General features: G+C 38.3%; 1 protein-coding gene across 2 annotated transcripts in view; it reads right to left on the bottom strand.

Moving 5' to 3' along the window:
* Positions 1-1,096: 1,096 nt before the first annotated feature.
* PPA2 (inorganic pyrophosphatase 2) overlaps positions 1,097-20,414 on the bottom strand; it is a 35,054-nt gene continuing 15,736 nt past the window's right edge. For both annotated transcript variants that reach the window (XM_062492975.1, XM_062492974.1), the window contains 7 exons: positions 19,168-19,254; positions 17,742-17,868; positions 9,809-9,936; positions 7,979-8,064; positions 6,861-6,930; positions 2,321-2,360; positions 1,097-1,286 (listed from right to left, as the gene is read on the bottom strand). In XM_062492975.1, the coding sequence (XP_062348959.1) occupies positions 1,258-1,286; positions 2,321-2,360; positions 6,861-6,930; positions 7,979-8,064; positions 9,809-9,936; positions 17,742-17,868; positions 19,168-19,254 (567 nt within the window). In that variant the 3' untranslated portion in view covers positions 1,097-1,257. The remainder of the gene's footprint in view (positions 1,287-2,320; positions 2,361-6,860; positions 6,931-7,978; positions 8,065-9,808; positions 9,937-17,741; positions 17,869-19,167; positions 19,255-20,414) is intronic.

Below are 20,414 nucleotides of genomic sequence, written 5' to 3'. Positions count from 1 at the left end.
CCTAAACCCTGTATATAAAACAATGCAAACCTCTATGCAGAGGGGAGAACTTCATCTCCTCCTAACTCCTGAGGGCCAGACTGACATCTCCAACTTAACTGGTGCTTTTATACTAAGCAGTATACTAGAGGAGTCTAAAGAAGAGAAATTGTACCCTAAAATCAAAGAGACTTTCCCAAAGGTGAAATCTTTCTTACTAAAAGCTTACTCTTTGTAAGGAAAAGTTAATCCTCTCTGGGAAGCCAACAGCCTAACTTTTGCAGCTGTCTTCCTTTTCCACTGAATGTCAGCAGTGCTAACTTTCTGTTTCCGTCACTGGACAAAGCAGACAATGCTCACCTTTGGTCTCAGTAACAAGTTGGATAAAGCTGTCTGTCTATATTATCATTTCCTCTCTGTCTACTTAACAGCTGCCTTTTTTGTCTTTAATGAACACTCTGGTAGAGATAGGCCAAGCATAATCCTGTAGTAGGAAAAAATGGCAGATATTTGTACCATGAAAGCACAAAGCCCAGTTCTGTATATTTTATTAATCTTGTCTCATTGAACAAATAATTATCAAAAGCATACACAGTTCTAAAAATGGAAGCTTTCCATAAGGAAAATCCTTCCTGTGTGATGAAACACAAGTTATCAAAACAGGATGTAGAACAGAGAGCACACGTGCATCCTTACTTCAATTGTTATGGCATTAGTCCTTCCTAGTTGAATTAATCTTGGAGGAATGCTGTATTTTTTTTTTTTAAAGCAAGCATGCTTGGTTCCTAACTCTATGAAGTCTGCAGAGACATCTGGGCACATAAGTGAATGCAACTCAGGAAACAGTCACCTATCAAAGAACATGGTAAACTCCTAAGCCTCTTACATAAAGATTACTGTCAACTTCAAACAGATTACAGTCAGGGTGGCCAGAAAAGCTCTGAGACAGAAATTAACACCCAATGGCTCAATTATTGCAAAATATGGAGAACAGGGTTGAAGACAACTTATCTCTCATCTCATTTGGTACACTTCATGAGTGGATAAGAGCAGTTCTGAGATTCAGAAACAAACAAGCAAACAAGCCCCTCCTCTTCCCTCTGCTCCACCCTACACAGACATAAAAAGGAAACATTCATTTTAAAATGGCAGTTTATTTACATGAGAGAAGGTTTACAGAAGTTGAAAAGTTGTTTCAACAGGAAACAATCAGTGCTTTTGTCTTCAAAGAAAGGGATGATTTTTAAGATTTGATGATGCACCTTCAGAAGATCTTGATCACTTGGGAAAAAAGTACCAGGAATCAACTAAAACAAACAAAAAAATATGAGAGTGACATTAGTTCTATATAAACAGTCATACACAAGCACTTGAAAAAACAACATTCTGCCCTTTCAGCCACCTTCCCTCCCATAATAATACTAATACTGCCATGTTAGCTCTATTCCCCAACCTGTCAAAGACATGGCCTCAAAATAATCTCTGGTCATTCTAACAGTTCAGCTGTACCAATCTTGCAACAAGTTACAACACTGTTGTCACCATCCTTAGAAAACATCACAGATCAGGCAGATGATGTTCAGTTGCCTGTCAGAGGTCTGAGATCTAATATTTTGGTAAATAAATGCTATTTATTGGCATGCCATATAAATGCAAATGGAATGCAACTTGCTTTCCCATGACATGGGATACACAGATGTTGCTTCTTCAACAATTTGGCACTTGGCTCATTACTAAGTTTAACTTAGTATTTCAGTAACTCCCTCCATCTCAAAAAGCACATATGTCTTCTCTATAGTTCCCACCAGTAGAAAAATCTGTTTTTAAAGTGGTTAAAATTGAAAATGTAGAATGCATTCTTATTTCTGAAAGAAAAACACATGTTCTCTTAACATGAAAAACAGTCATAATAGTGAAGGGATAAAATTTTGTCTTTAGAACTTACACTTGAAAAGTAGGTATGGTTACATCAATTTCAGGAAAAGGAGCTGTTTATCTGGTTAGTTAGCTACTGTGAGGAATGCAGAAAAACTAAGGAAAAGCAACCTATCTCCTTTAAAAAGGATAATGTCATACATTTGCCTTGCATGATCAGTAAGTGAAAAATTTTGTCTTCTTATCTTTTTATGTGGACTACACTTTCACTCAAAAGTAGTCTTCTCCCACAGAGCATCCATGAATTTCTGTTCACATTCTATTTAACAGGAGACAAGCAATACTATATGACAGGATATAACTATTATAATTTTCATATACACAAAACTGCCTTTTTGCAACAAAATAGTTTTCATGTTAATTTTTAAAGCCGGCAATAAGAGAAGTCATATGAGAAAAAAACTACCTTCTGAGGGAACAGAATCTCCGTTCATAAATGCTGGTGCCTAAAAAAGAGAAAAAAAAAACAGGCAAAAAACCCCAAACCAACATCTCAGTATTTACTCAAGGTTTCAGAGAGAGCACCCAAATTCAAAAGTATTTCAATGCTCAAGAGATATTAGCCAGAATTATCTGTTGCCCCACAGGACAACATTCTACCTTACAGATGTCACAACCTTAGTGTACAAATTACTTTGTTGTTCATAAATGACAAAACAAGCACAGGAACAATGAGTGATAGATTAACATTTTACCTAATGCAAAGGGGATTTTTGATGACTGTATCATCTTTGATAATAACAGGATTTGTTGCTTACATCTAAAGAGTAAAAATGTCTTTCTAGTTACTATACATGTTTCACTGTCAGGTATGTATGTGAATACATACACACACACAATTTACATTAAATACATGCAAACAACTTAAATGTGTGATGATACTCTTTTACAATTCCATTTTGACAGAATAATTCAGTTCTGTGGAAAGTGACTATTTGTTTTAAAATTCAGGTCTGGCATTTCAAAGCTGGATATGCCACTACTCAATCATAGGAGTGCACAGCCTATCTTGTCCTGTAACTTAAAGAACAAAATTAAAGACACTTTTAACACATCTGGAATCTCCCTGCCTCATGATGAGGATGTAACAACTTTCCACTGCCATTCCTTAGCACAGCAGCACTCAGGCTGAGCTGCACTGGCATGTCAAAGCCTTCCTGCATCTGAGCAGGCACAGGGCTCTAAACACTGAGGAGCAGAACTAACCCTGTGAGGAGGGAAGGAAGAAACAGGATTCTTCTTCCCACTTTACCCAGGATAATTACCTGAATGGGAGGTTATGTGACTGGTCTGAAAGGAGGTACCAGTATGACAAACATAACCCAGGTCATATGACCAGAACATCCCCTCTCTTTCCAGTAAAACCCAAGCTTTATCTCATAAGCAGGGAGAACCAGATGTCACCATTTATAAGCAGGTGCCTGCCACTTCTGGAATAACTGCTCAAAAAGCTCGAGCTGAAGACTCAGTACTTTCCCAACATGACTAGATAAAAATCTCATTTCCACTGAACCAGGAATCTCTTCACTACACAACACTTTCATCTGGAACACCATGTAAAAACCAAATAAATAAGTTAATTAATAAAAACAAACCACAGACTAACAACCCCAGTAACCTTTTGTTTCACAACTGGCAACTGCACAGAAAATTCTACCTTTACTAAATCCCAAATGGAAATGCCCTCAAAAAAAGTGTGTAGGGAGAAAGGCAGTCAACAAACTTTCCTGCTTAGATCTAATTATTCAAAACACATCAATAAATATAGAGATTCAAATGTGCTTGGAGATTTTTTTAAATTATCAGGAAAAGTCAAATATTTTTCCCTGTAGAACACTGCTTTGCATTTCATCAAAAGAGACATCATCTAAAAGCTTTCCTAGTTCACTTTCCAGTATTATAAGGAAAGAATTATGTGGTAAGTCTGAGAAACACTGCTCTACTAACTATATATAGATTATCTTGGAGATTTTCCAACTTGCAAAGTCCTAAGCAGCTTCTTTACAGACTAAGCAATTTTTAGGATTAATATTACACAAAGGCTTGGTGGTTCTGGTCAGTTTTACAGATGGCAACACATAAAAAACTGAAATAAACAGTGTTTCTTAGCACTAACACGTTCATCTACGAAGCTCTATTCCTCCCGGGTTTAATGTACAACACAGACACTGGAGCTAAGACACAGATGAAGCAACTTTCAGAGTCTAGAGAACACTAGAAATTTTCACTGTGTAGCGTTAAAATTCATCTAGATTTGTAGTTGCGGGGGTCTGGTGTAATCCTGGCTGGTTCAAATGTTCAGTATGTGCTCTTAAATGCACTGATTATCTTCTATCTCTTTGGAATTGACTGGTCATGGCAATTCACCTGCTGTTGAATCATTCTTAGTTTGCCCCCAGTACAGATGACAGTACACATGCCAACCATCTAGAAACTCACTCAGTGAAGTGGAAATTCCCCAACCCAGACAAGCCATTTTAGTTCCTCATCTGTAAAGCAACAAAAGGGCAAGTAATTCTGAAAACAACTGGACTACCTTGGGAACCACCCAGTCAAAATCTACAGGAAATTCTGATTAGCACACACTTGGTAAGCATTTGGTAAGGATTTGAATGTTTTCCATTTGGTTCTGTTACAGTTCTCTTGCTCACCACAAAAACTGTTCTATACCAATAGTGAATGTTGCCTTTTGCCATCTTCTTTGGGGCTTTTTGTTTTGTTATGGGGTTTTTTTGAGAACTCAATATGTATGATTTAAGGCAATAATCACTCACTCAAAAATGCTGCAACTGAAATCTGATGCTGGAAAAAGAACTGTAGGGAACCAGCTCTCACTGCAGAAATTCTGCAGCAGCTGAAATATCTATACTTGTATGCAAGATCTCTGCTTCAGCCTTCATTATTTTGTTTTTATCCAGGACCTAATAGATGTACATAAAGTAGAAGAAAATGTATCTGCTTTTACTTTAAATTCTAAAAAACAATAAAAACCCAAACAAAACCTTCTGCAAACCCAGGCAGCTTTCATTTGAAATCACTACCGCCATTAAAATTCTGCAGCCAACACTCACGTAGTTTCACTTCAGTATGAAAGAGATGAATGTCTGAGAACCAAAGCATGCAGTGTAGTGCACGAGACAAAAAGATACCTGCTTAAAATGTGCAAGTCAACCTCCCTGCTTATATTTAGAGTTCAACTGTCCACAATTCCTATTTCAAGGCCATTTAACTTTTTTTAGGTATTGCAGATCAGCAAATGCATGCAGCATGAACAGTATTTATAATGAAGTATTGCATATTTTCCCTGTCTGTAAACCACCAAGAGGCAGCACCCTACAGAGATGTAATTCAAATACTTAGTCTAAGTCTAAATACCTAGACTGAACTGAAACAGAATGATGGAAAGAGTATGTAGAAAGAACTTCACAAAAACACTATCACTTTAAAGAATGTGAGACACAAAAAAAGGGCAGGAAGTGATACTATTTGGTAAGAAGGGAAGCTTTGAAATAAAAAAGGCATTAAAGTTTGATACAAGATATCTATTTTATGAATTGATTTTACTAACTTCCTCCCCTCTGCAAAAAACATGGGGGAAAAAGAGATTTGTTATTGAGAAACAAAATAAGACATACTGCTAATTTAATAATTATTTATCCTGCATGCCTCAAAGTACAAGAGCAGAGAATGCAAAAAGAAATGCTCCTCTGCACATCTGTCACCATTCAAATACATTTGGACACGAAGTTTTAGTTGCAATTAATGACTCAAAATTACTGTAAATTTGAAAGTACAGAGGAGGTAAACACTTATAGCTATGACTGACATGTCTAAAAACATATTTGAATTGCAAAATTAGTTTTTCTTTCATTTAAAATTTATAGTCCCATTAATCAACATTCACAAAGGAACACAGAGATACTTTTAAAGAAGTGCTGAAAGCAAGGTATCTGAATAGGAAAAAGTTTGGTTTGACACATCTTAATGACTTAAAACAACATTTCTTTGCAATTCAGAGTCCTATATGCTTGTGACAAAACAGCATCTAGGACAGCACATTCCTACTAGAAATGCTGTTGGAATGTTAACTGCACAGGGGGATGGCGTGTCCTTTGACACCTGAACTTGCATAATTACTGTGACTCTGGAGGCAAAGCACTGGTGCTCTGGAAGCCATGCACACATGCAAAATACCTCATGTATTCATGAGCACATGCTCAATCACACCCTGTGTTTGAAAAGAAAAAGTAATACTTGGGGGCACATTTCTCCATGTAATTTCTGGTAACCTTGCCTAATTTTTGGCCTCCAAACTAGCATATTTTAAAATGGAAAAAATTCTTCTCCACTAACATTTGCACATGAAAGCATCAAACCTGTAGGACACCTTTCTTGACTGAACAGGAAATCTGTGTATTTTAATTTTATGTTAATTTTCAGAATATGACAGGTATTCTTTAAGAAACATTCAAATAAGCATCCCCTCTCTGAAAGCATTGCATTTAATTATGCAAGTAGACAAACAAAGGATCTGTTCAGTGATTAGGGACTACAGTCAGCTAGTCAAGGAGTTCTAACACTGGGTGGTAACTCATGGCAACAGGGGAGACAGAGAAGACAGCAGGCTACATGCAAATAGCAGTCCATCTTGCTATTCAGGATCAGAAGAAACAGCATTGCAGAAGGAGAAAAATCAAAACCATAAAACTCTACCAGAACAATAATGAGCCTTCCAGAAAGCACAATTGGACCACTGCAATGGAAGGTTTATACCACAATGCTTACATTTCCCCCACAACCTTTCTGCTCTTTGTTTTACTTGAATTTTTGGTTAATGAAGGACCATTTCAATTTAGCTGCTTTATTTCAGTTTTGGAGATCCAAACAGTCTTTTCCAATGAATCATTAAAATAAAAAAGGGGTGGAAAAAAAGTAAGTATCCTTACTGACTGCACAATCGATCGGGCATCCTCCTCACTGCAACAGAATGGGCTGCCATTCACCAGAACATTTGTGCTGAAAAACAAAATTAAAACATGCTTTATCCATCAGTGGAAAAGAGCTACACACAAGAAAGTACTTATGGGAAAAAAACCACTCTCACATATAGAGCTCAGAAATGTCAATCTGCAGGAAATGAGGAATTGAAAGCCACAAAGTAATGCTGGAAGGAACAGGTGTGTGGAAGTGTGTTCTTTGTTTCTTTGAGTTTGAGGAGTTGTCTAGGCTGTGTATTCCGAATTAATGCAAGCAGTGCTCATACTCAGTGCTTCTGGCTGCTAGCTTGGGTACACTGCAGAGCACCAGAGTCAAGAAGCTAAATCCCCCCAAGAAGTCAGTAGAATTAAACTGGTACTACCTGAGGGAGCTGAGGAACGCCTAGATAGCAGGCAGAGACAATGTGAGTACACCTCATCTCTTGTGCCGTGCATGATGGCCAGATTTGGAGGCAGATCATGGAAGGTTATTTCAGGTTAACAGCAGGTTACCTCAGCAACCGCCCTGCAGTAGCTAACAAGACGGAAAAACAGGCCAAAATTCTGCTCCTACATAAAGCAGCAGATATCTGTAGTATTTCTAAAACAACTCTGGGAATCCTTGGCACATGTGGAAAACTCTGCCACATCCCAGGCAGAAATGTTTCCCTATGAATCGATATCCTTTCACACTGAAAATTAGTTTGATCATGAGTGTTTAAAGTCCTACAGAATAAAATGCTGAACGTCAATTCCCCAAAGTAACAGAATGAACAGTGGTAAGAGGACTAAGATTCTCCCAAAACAATTCTGAACAATCACTCTGGGGCCATTTCTCAAAAGCTGAAGTAATGAATGTCATATCTATGTAAACAATATATTTCTGGAACCACTTACCAGTAAATCATCATCATCATACAAGGTGCAATTAGTCAATCATGCTTTATTATCAATTAATTATCAGACCCATGAATATTTCTGTCATCTCAAGGTTTTGAAAATCTAAGCAGTTCATGGACAGCTGCAATTTGTTGAATAGCACCAGTATAGTATAATATGAAGAGCAAAAGATGTGACTGGATACATACCACTTTATAGTACCTCCATCAGCTTTCTTATGAAGCAATGCTTTCCAGTGTTCATGGGTAGATTTAATAATTTCAACAGCAAAATCCTAGTTTACAACAAGGAAAGTTTTGTAAATTAAGATGTTATTAAACAGAAAAGAGAGCCACAGAAGTAGTTTATTAAAACATACTATTTCACATGTTATTTTAAGGCACCTTCTTTGAGGGCTCATTAAATTTCTGGAGAATGTAACACCCTTTTTTTTGTAAAGAAACAAACTTCACTATTTGTCAAATATACTGGCAACACATTCAGGAATTCCCCTCAGTCAGCAGCCAAAACACAAAACCTCCATGACAGAAACGAAATCAGCACTAGATGCTAAGGAGATCCCTCCCTACTGCAGTAGAAAATTGTATCAGGCTCTAAATGGGATCAAGTGTGTGAGCTATGGCTCCACCCTAACAGATGCAGGTCAGAGTCTGGGTTTCCCCTCATAGAGGCATAATTTGCATTTACTTCATTAATGCCCAATCATACACTTAAGTATTTGCAAAAATGTAACATGTCAGCTGCTTAACAGTTTCTGCTTATTTAAAACAAAAATAATATTGGGAGTGGGGCTGGGATGAAAAAGCTTCCAAATATTAATGTAAAATAAGCCCTCAGTGTCCAGACGATGACTGCTAGTCTTGCAAAAAGCTGCCAATTGAACATTCACATTTGTTAACAAGGAGTGACTTGGAAAAGCGCCACTGGAACATTGTGAACTTCACCAGAGCTGCTGGAGCACAGCCACAGCTGCCTTGCCATATCCTGGGTCTCTAGAAATGCCTGGGTCTCTAGAAGTGCTCCAAACCAGCTATCTCAGGGCATTTATTGCCTCCAGGCTGAACTCCAGTGGCCTGACAGGGATACACTGGTCTGCTGTCACTCTACAGTGCAGGAAGACCTCTAAGAGCAGTTCTTGGGAGATCAGGTTATTAAGCCTTACAACTCCACAGCTGATTGATTTAAAAGGCAGTTTTAGTGCAGAGGGGAGTTAGGGCATTTCTTTAACCAGAAAACACGTAAAGTTGACTGTACTGGTTCAAAGGCATTATGTAACTTTGATAGCACCCTGCAAGGCTGAACTTGGACATGACATAATTCATGAGAAACCTGTGATTCTTTGCCAAGATTAATCTACACAAAGCATGCAATACACAAGTTGAAAAGCAATTTTACTCAAATTACATCCAATTTCACTGGAAAAATTCAGATATTTCCTTCAACAAGGTTTATTCCTTTCAAACACCGTCTGTTTTTACTGTAAGTAGTTTAAAAAGCCATTCTTTTTTCTTAAAAAAAAAAAAAAGAAAATAATTCTTTAGCCTTCAAGCCAAATGCTTCAAATGTTTTTACAGATATTTACCGGTAAAAGTATGCCTTGAGCAAATACCAAATATGAAAAATTTGTAACCCATTGTCTTAAACTGCATGCCCTTAAAAAAAAAAAAAAAAAACAGAAAAATTTACCAACAGGACTAAAAAAAACACCTGAAAAGACAATCTATTCATTACTCTGACATGGAAAATGAAAATGCTTTGAAAAACACCTACAAACACACAGATACATGTGTAAATCTTATCATTTTTTCAGACTTTCTTTAATGACCTATGCATTTTCCCTGAACAAAATGGAAGGCAGCAAACACTATTTAATCCTAGCCTAATAAATTGTACGCAGAAGTCCCTCCCATCAAAATTATTTTCGTTAAGCCTCATCCTTTACAATTCCAAAAATTCTAGGATGTATTATAGAGTCCACATGACAGAATGATGCATTTTTAATTTTGCATTATCTTCACCTTGTTCTTAAACTCTCCATTAAAAGCAAAGTGATTTTCTGGTTTACCATCAGGGACTTTATATAATTGGAACCAGTCAACTGTAGCTTCAAGATAACCTGGTTTATGCTTCTTCACATCATCGATATCTGTAGGTTAAAGGGGGGGGGGGGGGGGGAAGGAAGAACATTAATATTTTTAATTTTCCTTAAGAATCTGCAGCAATTTGATTTCACTGAATACTTTCCACTTCATTACATTAGCTACTCATAGTTACTACCTTATGATTTCACAACCACACTAAGCAGGTAAACCAGTCATCTCCTGCCCTTCATTAATTAAGACCCAAAGGTACAATGAATGAAAGGACCGTATTTGTGACAGGAGAAAATAATTCCATATTCATCTCAGTAGGCTGCTCTTACAACACTTATATTATTCACTGAGGCAATTTTTTCCTCCAGCAACTGCAGAGGCTACAAGTGTTTTTTGATAATGAAAGAATAGCTATAAAAAACAATTTCAACACTTGAATCATTAAATCAGCACCTCTAAACAGGCTTGACTTGTCAACATGTCAACAAAGGGCATGCTTTTGCTCACATTAGTTCCAAATTCATCCCCTTCAAGACATGAGAGAGATGTGCCAACAGCTCTAAACACTAATTTTACCGATAACATTGTAGTATCTGTATATTCAAAGTGATAAATAATTGTATCTCTACAGTCCTGATGGACAAAGATGTGATAGGACACCAAGTGGATTGTATTCCATTTGTGGGACACCCTCGTGAGGCAGAGATGAACACTGCCATGGTGTCTACAGAGAGATGCAACATCACAGTAATTCTGCTTCAAGACTACGTTGCCATATCAACAATGCAGTTTTTGATCTTATACCCCTTACCTGCTGTGTGTCACATTGCAGCTGGTCTAAAAGCTGAAACCTAAAACTCAACCAGCCTGGCCGTGCGCAGGTACCTGGATGAGTGATGACAGGACGGATTTGAATAAATACAGAGAATCCCAGCCAATCCATTGATCCCCAAGTGCAGATGTATCATTGGCCAAGGAAATGAGTGACTGGGACCATAACCAATCACATGTGTAGGCCTGGGAAATTCAAACCTCCTATTTAAGGAGGGTGCAGAACAACAGAAAAAGCTTTTTGTCACATGGATCACAGACGGATGTGTCCTTTGTCTCCAACCACATCCCCAGTCAACATTATAGCTGTGCATATCAAATTTTAACAGGCTGTCCTTTGAGACTACCACCACTTCTGTCACTTGCAATGGTGTGGTCCTCCTATGAACGCCGTAACGAATTAACTCCCAGGCAACATGTTTACATGGAAAAGCTTTCAACACTGTTCTAATTATTTTGATGTAATAAAAGATTTTGTCCATCCCAGAATCCAAATACTTTGTAATTGGTATAATCTTCTATTTCCTTTCCACAGTTATTCCTGATGGAAATGGGAGCTGACTTTTTACTACTGTAGTCTACCAACTATTTCACAACCTCACTGCTCAGGCTACCTTCCATGGTGTTACTCTCCTCTAGTGTTTTGCAAGTCATTCACTCATGTCTCCCTTACTCATTCCTTCTCTCTCTCTCAATACTGCCTGGTTACTTCATTATCTTCTCCCATAGATATGCCTCACTTGAGGCATCTGATTGGCAGTGATTTCTGCTAAGATACTCTCCTGTCTATCCAGTCCTATAAAACCTGAGTCCTGATTGCCTAGTCCATGGAATTGATACCTAGTCATGTGCTTTCCATCTTTAAGCACTTAAACGTCTTTTAAAGTGAACCTGAACATTAACGTATTTATGAAGAGAACAGTAAGAGAAGAGAAAAGGTGTTGTGCTACAGACTATTCAATTTTTAGTAGACCACCATGAGAGATGACATGTAGACTGAACTGGGAGGCCAGAGTTATGTGAGAAGACATTCTGAGTGTTAACAGGCATGTCATAGATGCCACTCCCAAATTCCACTGCATTACCACCACCCAAAGAATAAAACATAAAGCCTTGAAAAACTCCATGTAAATTTTTGCTTTGCACACACTTAACGGGGCTATGTGTTTATGGGCTCAGAGTAAAACACATTTTGAACTTGGCTGCTGGCCATCTGTCTGTAAGAGATCAGGGAATTTCACTGGCAGAATCCCAGGAAAAAGCAAGGGCACATAAGGCTGTGCTAGAGGCAGGTCTTCTGGATAAAATACATGTTTAAGAGCACAAGAAGCTTTTCATTAGGGTGGGTGGGCGAGACCAACCAAGAAGGAATGATTTAGAAAAGGGTGGGATCTTGGTTGGAGGCAGAATGCTTCATTTGGGCACTAATAAAACTGCAGCTCCAATTCAAATCAGATTCAGGACTCCAATGTAACACCCTGTTCTTTCCAAGCAAGAGAAAATCCCTCCATCCCTCCTCCAACTTGAGCCCTTGTCATCTCTTCCTCTTGTGAGGTCTGAATTCACAATATCTAACACTTGTTGAAGACACAGTATCTCCTCAAGTCTGTAAAACACATCAGGCTGCAGCAGCAATTTCCTTGGCTCCCAGCAGTGGACAAACTTCAGACCTCCTTCTCCAGACACTACTTAAATTCAAGCATACTTTCTCACACTGCTACTCCTTTTTTCTGGTTCCTGTTCCAGCAAATATCTCTCCTAACTCTGACTCTCCACTCCCCCTACTTGGTTATTTACTTCCTATTCCCATAAAAACTGTTCGTTAACAGTGCTTTGCAGTCTATTAACTGGCACTTGATACTTCTCTCCTTCTGTTGTCCCTTATTTATAGGTTTTATTTATACTTATTTGAGGGACTCAAATATTAGGATAGGCTTTGGGACAGACTTTCATTATCTTCCTTTGTCAGAGATTCTATCTTCATGGATAGAATCATCTCCCTGAATTTCACACTCTATCCACTGAAAAATATCTTGTCTAAGTAAAATATATCAAAAAGTAAAAAGTAACAATCCCACCACAGCATTATATGGATGTTGTATATTAAGAAGCAGGGCATTGGTTGCTTTTATTTCCTGGGTTCCTTGCAAGTTATTCTCCTTCATCCCTATGCTTCACTTAATTTTTCTTTACTATAAAGGACAACTACTGAACAGCAAATGAAAGTTGAAAGCTTGATTTAGAAAAAAAAAAAAAAGTCTCCAGAACATCTGTATTATAATGCAAGTTGATGGGAAGCAGAAGAAAAAAGTGCAACAATGCAAGAAACAAACCCCCAAAAAGTACCAATGCTCTTGCTGTGGAGTCAGCATGTAATACAAAACACAAGGAAAACAGCAACTCTTGCACCACTCACTCAAGAACCTCTTCAGTTCATTAAAAGTCACCACAGAAAAACATGAAAGACAATTTGTCTTCCACTGTAATCTAAACAGCCTCCTTGGGACATCATGGGGGAAAAGAGAAAAACCACACTCAGAAAACAGAAAATTTAGCAAAGAAAGGTAAAAAAAAACCCAAAAAACAGAAAAAAAACCCAAAAAAACCAAAAAAACCCACAATAAGCAGTACAATAATTTACTACACTAATATCTACAGAAGATAGCTTCAAGTTATTATGTTTTTTAAAAAGCAAACAACTTAGGTGTCTTTTCTGCAGCAAACACTGTTAAGACACTCTTTTTTGACCTTGAGTGGTCATCTGCCCTAAGCTATGTACTCACACTGATGTTAAAAGGGGCAGGTTTAGGAGCAGCAAGCATGTAACACAGCCCAAAGCAGTTTCATCTCTGCCAGCAGACCCTGCTCCAAGTGGCAGAGCAGGTCAGGCTCCCACAGGTACACAGCATGTCCCCATGGGGCTCTAAGTGGGAATTTCTCTATACTGCCTGCATACAACCACAGGTCTGATTTTTCTGGGCACAAAGTTAAGTGCCAAGGGTTGAAAAGAGCCAGTGGATCACATTAAGGGTTGCAGTTCAGTGTCCATAAGGAAAATCCCTAGAGGCTGGCACCAAGAACTGCTAGCTCTCTTTTGAGGGAATGAGCCAATGCGAATGCAGATCCCAATCCTAGCTGGCTTTACAGAAGAGAGCAACAAAGGCATTTGTACAAAACTACCATTTTTAGTACAACAGATGCTGCTTCATCCAAGCAAAGCTAAAACAACATGTTTGCAGCAAGCTTTCTAAACAAGGTCTGTGGGAAGAGAAGACATATGTTTTTATTAACATCTTATAAACATTTACAGGAAGCAACAGCTACATTCCATATATAGGCATTTGGTGTATTTTGTGCAGGGGATAGGATGGAAGCCTTGGTAGAGCAAATTAATTTCTTCATACTGAGTGCTTACACAAACACACAACAAAGGTCTTCTGGGCCTCTGCTGCTTCTCTGTGAATAAATACATGCAAAGATCTGTAACAATTTATGGCACAAAATATACAATATGCCTTAGTTTTGCCATTTAGGGTTTGATCACTAAACCCTATCTTGACATGCATACTGTAAAAGCAGCATGGCAACCCAGCACACTTAACTACACCAGTGTCATCAAATGGCAGCACAATAAAGCCAGCAGACATCACCAGCTGCTGTTGAACAGATCCCAGCACCTTTCCAGTGAGCAATGCCAGCAAAAATGGCTGCTAAGACTCCAGGCCAGTAAATCACCTCCAAAATGCCATACACAATTAGTCCAATTTGCTGAAGGAGGGCAAGATAGCTATTTGAAAGCCAGACTTCATACACTGCTTCAAACACAATTCCTGTTTCAACTGCCAGTGATTTTCAAAACCTCTTGTCCAATATGAAGATGCCATATACATTCAGACCAAATCACAGCATAAAATTATCACTCATCCCTTCTGATCCCAAACTACAAAAGCATCAGATATACATCCTCCTGGCTATTTTACCAAAAAAAACACCCACCAAAAAAAACCAAACAAAACACAACCACAAAAACAAACGAACAACAACAACAACAGAAAGAAAGCAACCAGGCCTATTACACTACCAAGATTTAGTGTTCCAGTCTGCAAGGAGATTTTAGGTCTTTTCTCCGAGTTGCTTGGTCTAAAGTTGCTGCACTGGTCCACTAATGGCCATCTGCCTAGCAACTGCCTGAGCAGAAACACAACAGCCACTAAGACAGATCTTAAGGAAATAGATAAATCTGAAGATGTCTCGTCAAAGTCTAAAAGAACCTTCTCACACAGATGTCTGCGTCTGACATACAGCTTGTATTTGGTAAGATATTGTCCCCATTCCCACCAGAATTAAGTGCTATTATTTCAAACAGATTACCTTACAAAGTCAGTCCAAAAAGACACTAAGACCCTGCTATTCCTACTGATGACACAATTCCCACTTAAACAGGTGCTAAGCATTGCCTACCATTCCTGGATATTGTCACTGTAAACAAGAGTTTCTCACTGATCTGTGTGAAAGCGAGAGTTCTAGCCAGGGTTTCCAATTTAAACCAGTATTTATCAATACATGCCTGCACGACACAGTCCAGTGGAGTGTTATGAATAAACAATCAGAAGCACTCAGAAGCTGTGACTTCTCAGTTCTGAGTTCTGTGAAGTCTCAGAAAAATCAATTGCACTTATGAGAATGATCACAATCCCAGAAGGAGGATATCCCAGGTACCTGGGGTGTGTTTAAAGAGGCAAGAGGAGTTAACACATGGTGCGGGCCCAGGATGGGGTTTGCAAGTAATCACCACTCTGGTGTCTTGGAATTATCTTTTCCAAATGTTCACTGGGGACTCTGCACATACTGAGCTGAAAGCAAATGTGATGATTCGCAATGCTGCTGGAAATGTTTAACAAATGATGCAGAAGTGACTGGACAGGATTAGAAGGCAACACTTAGCCTCATCTTCCCCAGGAGGCCACCTCTGTAACACAGCAGCACATCAGTTAGGGAGGGAGAGACTGGTTTTATCCATAGCTGCCATCCTTTTATGCTGAAATAATTAACAACTTTGGGAAGGGGGAAAAACAAGTATAAAAGGACATATTGTACTGCCTGCTCTGACAGATTTGTTTGTTTTCAGACTGAAGAATGATTGTTGTTAAACACTGCAAGCCAGTCATGTTTTCTGAAAGCAGATGGGGGCTTTTTTCTCCCCCTTTTCTTTCTTTTGTAAATCTTGGGCTGCAACTCTAATCCCAAAGGGAAATCATATTAAACTGGATAAATATTTCCACACTTCTCTGAATCTCAGGACACTTCTGTCTTGAAGTTTTGCACATATTCCCTGATAAGAAAGGATGAACACAGGAATCAACTACAGGCAATGGTTTGCCCATTCCTCCCACTTGTTTTTCTTCTTTTATTAAGACTAAAAGCTCTTACTCCTCCCCTCCCAAATAAACTAAAGCTGTAATAGAGCTGATATAAATCAGTCATTACCTGGGGAAAAAAAACCAAAACCAACCAAAAAACCAGAGAGCACTTTCAAATACAGACAGTTAACCCCAAATAACAAATAATATTGGAATAAACTGCCACAGTTTTGCCCCTGCTTAATGGACTCCTTCTAAATTCTCTCATCCACTTTTCTGATCATATTCTCTCAGGCACTGCCAGGGAGAAAAGGTTAAGTCTTTAAGCAGAATAGTGTCTAGAAATGAAGTGCTATTCCCTTTTCTTTTAACTACTGACACTTGTATTACATTTTGCTGCACATTACAGAGTGGTTTAAATTGATACTGACATTAACAGCAAACTATTACTTACTCTTTCTTTAAGCTGAACTTCTTAATCTCTGACTGTCAAAGTAGTTAAAGAGTCATAAACACTATGCAGTAATTCATCTGCCCAATGAATTTAATCAGCATCACCCCAAGAGTTTCCTTTTCCTCATCTCCTCTTCTCCCCTTCCTTCCCCACAAGTCAAGTATTCTCCATGTGAAAGTAACCTGCAAGAAAACTGAGAATGAAGGACTACTCCAGTGATACGGTCTGCCTTCAGAAACCACGAAAAAACCACAGTGGCTGAGAAACACTCTTCCTTAAAAAGCTACTGGATTGCTCTATTTCTACAGAAAGGCCACTCTGCACCTTGATGCCCCCTTACCAACGAAGTGCAGGCTATCGTTTTACATACCTGATGGAATAAATGGTTTTTGGTCTCCTAACAATCACTTTTAGACAAACCTCCTCACTTAAGTCTCATGATTCCCATGATTCCCAGTAATACTCCATTTGAGGAAGTAAACCTCCATTTACCCATAGAAAAACTGCACTTAACCCATGCTATAAAAACTTAACTTCCTGCAGTTTTAACACATGAGAATTACACTCCATGTGCTATCCACATGGACACACTTCAGTAATCAAGTTTCATTTGGATACCAGAAGATTGATCACAGGGAGGACAAGTCTGAGCAGGATATTTCCCCCTGCACAGCTAGGCATCATCAAGGCTAATTAGGGTGAGTTGCATTAGCAGTTTACTTTGCAAATTTTCAAGCTAAAAGGTGAAACCCAACTGTTCATACTAAGTAACAAACTCCGGAAACAATCCTCTTAAAAGTGGCAAGACATTGGAGATTACTTTTCAGAATGCAACACAATGACTGCAAATATAAAAGCAACAAACACTTTCAAAAGGGAAAACAGTGTGTGCTACATAATGTAGAGTGGGTAAATAACCATTGTTAAACAGGACATAAGCCTGTAATTATTGGAGCTCACTTTCTAAGGCAGTTATGTTTCAGAAGTCAAAAAACTTCCTGTATGATGTTCTCTTGCAAATCCAAGCAAACCATTTTAGAAGCTTAGTGTGAAAGTGTGTCCTCCTTGAAGGAAGCACTTAAACAACAACAAAAAAATGAAAAGCCTTGCCTTTCCACTGTCTGCCTCTTCTTATGCTGGGGTGCCTAAACTCAGGTACCATTCTGCTCTGCAAGTTTCTGACATAACTGCATTAAGAAAGAAAAATACTTGCCATGGATTTTCTGAGCTTCTGGGTCATCTGCACTGATGGCAATTATCTTCCAATCTGTCTCTCCTTCATCAACAAGAGCTAAAACACCCAAGACCTTCACCTGAACAATCTCACCAGAAGAACGAATCTGAAACAGAACAATATGCCACAAAGATTTGGAAAACAACACACAGGATTTCTCTTTTACTTAAAAAAAAGTTTTACATTTTTGACCAGCAGGCTGTAACAGAATTGCAAGATAGATCCGCAAACCTAGTACACGTACGTCTCTTCAGTATTTCTAGCCTTTCTCCCACCTTTACTGTTCTCCAATCCTCTATTCTCCAGTCAGCACTTACTTAAGTAGACAAGTAGCTAAATTTTTTTTCCTTCCCCTTTTACTCTAGTTCCCCCACACTTTCTTGGTATTCCCTCCAAACTGCAAGTGAAAAGTGTCTCATACTCATTTTTTACTTCTTCCTGTCCCTTGACTCTACTTTCTGAACTCAGAGTCCTAATTACTGTCTTGCTATTCCTTCCTGTGGACTCCAGTATACACATATAAACACATAGCACTCCCCCAGAAATACCAACAAAACAATTTTTGCATTTTCTTTGGAAACTTCTCCATACCAGCTAATATATCCTCTTCAACTCTTTCTGGATCACTTGAAATTAATCTTTAGGTTTATTACTCCAAATAAAGCCACTTTCACTGAGGTCACCAATTAAATTTCCCCTTACCTAAATATCCTAAGAGATCTCTCTTTCAAACTCGTCAATTTGATAACCCCATTTTTGATATACAGCATTTCTCCATTCTTTGCTGCCTCTAGATATGTAGAATTTTCTTTCAGTGACCTAAACTTTTCCTTTATACCTGCTAATGGTGTTTGCTGCATCTCTTTTTCATCCATCCACTCCATGACTCATAACTCTGCAACACTGCAACAGGTTCCTGTCTTCTCTAGAAAAGAGGATCTACTCCTGTTTGCACACATGAGTAAATGCAAATGTACTTCCTCTGTGGGTCTGACTTTGTAATTCTAATGTGCATGATGCTGTCGTATTTCCTCATCTTTCAGCAACCTATTCCTAGCTCCAATACTGCTAACAGGGAAAAAAGAAATAAATCTCCTTCCTCAAAAATCTTAACCCTCACCTCCTTCACACAAAACTTACTTGTCCAGCTACACAACTTCAGGATGTTGTTCTTTTATTTTCCCTTCAACCAGTACAAAGACTACCAAATCCTACTTTCCACCCTCCTTTTTAAAAACCCACCATTTCCTTACCTATTCTCTCCTTAGATACTCGATGCTTTTGTCAGTCTCTAAAATTAGCAACACATTTTTTCTTGTTTTCCATCTGACCTTCTCTTTCAAAAGTTGCTACCAAATTATTAAGTTAACCTTGATAAATTAAATTAATCCTGATAAATACAAACCTTTGAACCTATTTCACAAACGTCAATAGGATCATTATCCCCACAACATCCTGTAACATTATCTGTATGGTTTGGATCTTCCCAGGTCTGCCAGGGGAAAGAGAACGATCAGTTACCAGCTGAACTGCAATTACAAGTCATCTTAACACTAAATTATAAAGATTAGCAAAAGCAACAATAAATCCTCAGCTTTCTGAAAACATGCTTGTTCAATGGGAACAGAAAAAATAAGCAGCCAGTGGACTGACACTGAGTAACCCATACTCAGGACAAGTGACATGAGGATTACTGAGGACATATTTTTCACGTGTCAATGACTCAACAGATACACTTAACCCAACTGCAGTGATTAAGGCATCAGAGGACCCTGAATATGTATTTTTCTAGTTGCTAGTGATAGTGGGATTAAGCTAGGACATCTTACAATTACATTTCTGTTACATTTCTGTTATACTTGTTAAATACCATGATATTAACATAAGTTGTTTTCTAAAACATCTAGGCTTTGAGCTAATCACACTCCTACGCACAGATTTGTCAGCACCCAATAAGCTTTTTAAAGATTTTATATTTAGGTAGGAAATATTTCTGAGTATTTTAAGACATGTATATTCCTTAGGACAGCTAAGAGTTTTAAACCAAAGAGGCAAGTTTAAACCCCTGCTCTGAGCACTGCACAAGCAAAGAATCCTAGCCAAGTTATACTAACTTAATTACTACACAAGTACTTGTTTTTACTTTTACTGGTAAATAATGAGTAACTCATTCTACAGTTGAGAAGCTTTTCTGTTAAGAACTGTGATTTCAATTAGGTATTGTTGAAAAGATTACTGTTGAAATGAAAACTTTCTTTTCCAAGGAGCTATACTACTAGTTCCCGCTGTCCATGATTGTAACTCCACCACAACCTTGTTCTTGACAACTTGACTGAAACTGGAAGGCAAAATGGTGAAATGAATATACTTAGGTGTTTAGGTAGCAGAATCATTACCAAAAAAGTGCTGAAGTGAAATCAAGAGAGAATTTTAATTCAGTATTTATTTTTCCAGTACTCTTAACAGAATCAACTAGGTTGGATGGAAAAAAGACCTTGGAGATCAAGTCCAACCTATGACCTAACACCACCCCATCAACTACACCATGGCACCGAGTGCCACATCCGGTCTTTTTATAAACACCTCCAAGGACAGTGACTCCACCATCTCCCTGGGCAGTCCATTCCAACACCAATTAGTCTTCCTGCAAAA

This window comes from Cinclus cinclus, chromosome 5 (genome assembly GCF_963662255.1).
Source record: "Cinclus cinclus chromosome 5, bCinCin1.1, whole genome shotgun sequence".
NCBI classification, from domain to species: Eukaryota; Metazoa; Chordata; class Aves; order Passeriformes; family Cinclidae; genus Cinclus; species Cinclus cinclus.
The sequence above is the reverse complement of the archived record's forward strand: the minus strand, read 5'-3'. Positions and strand labels throughout refer to the sequence as shown.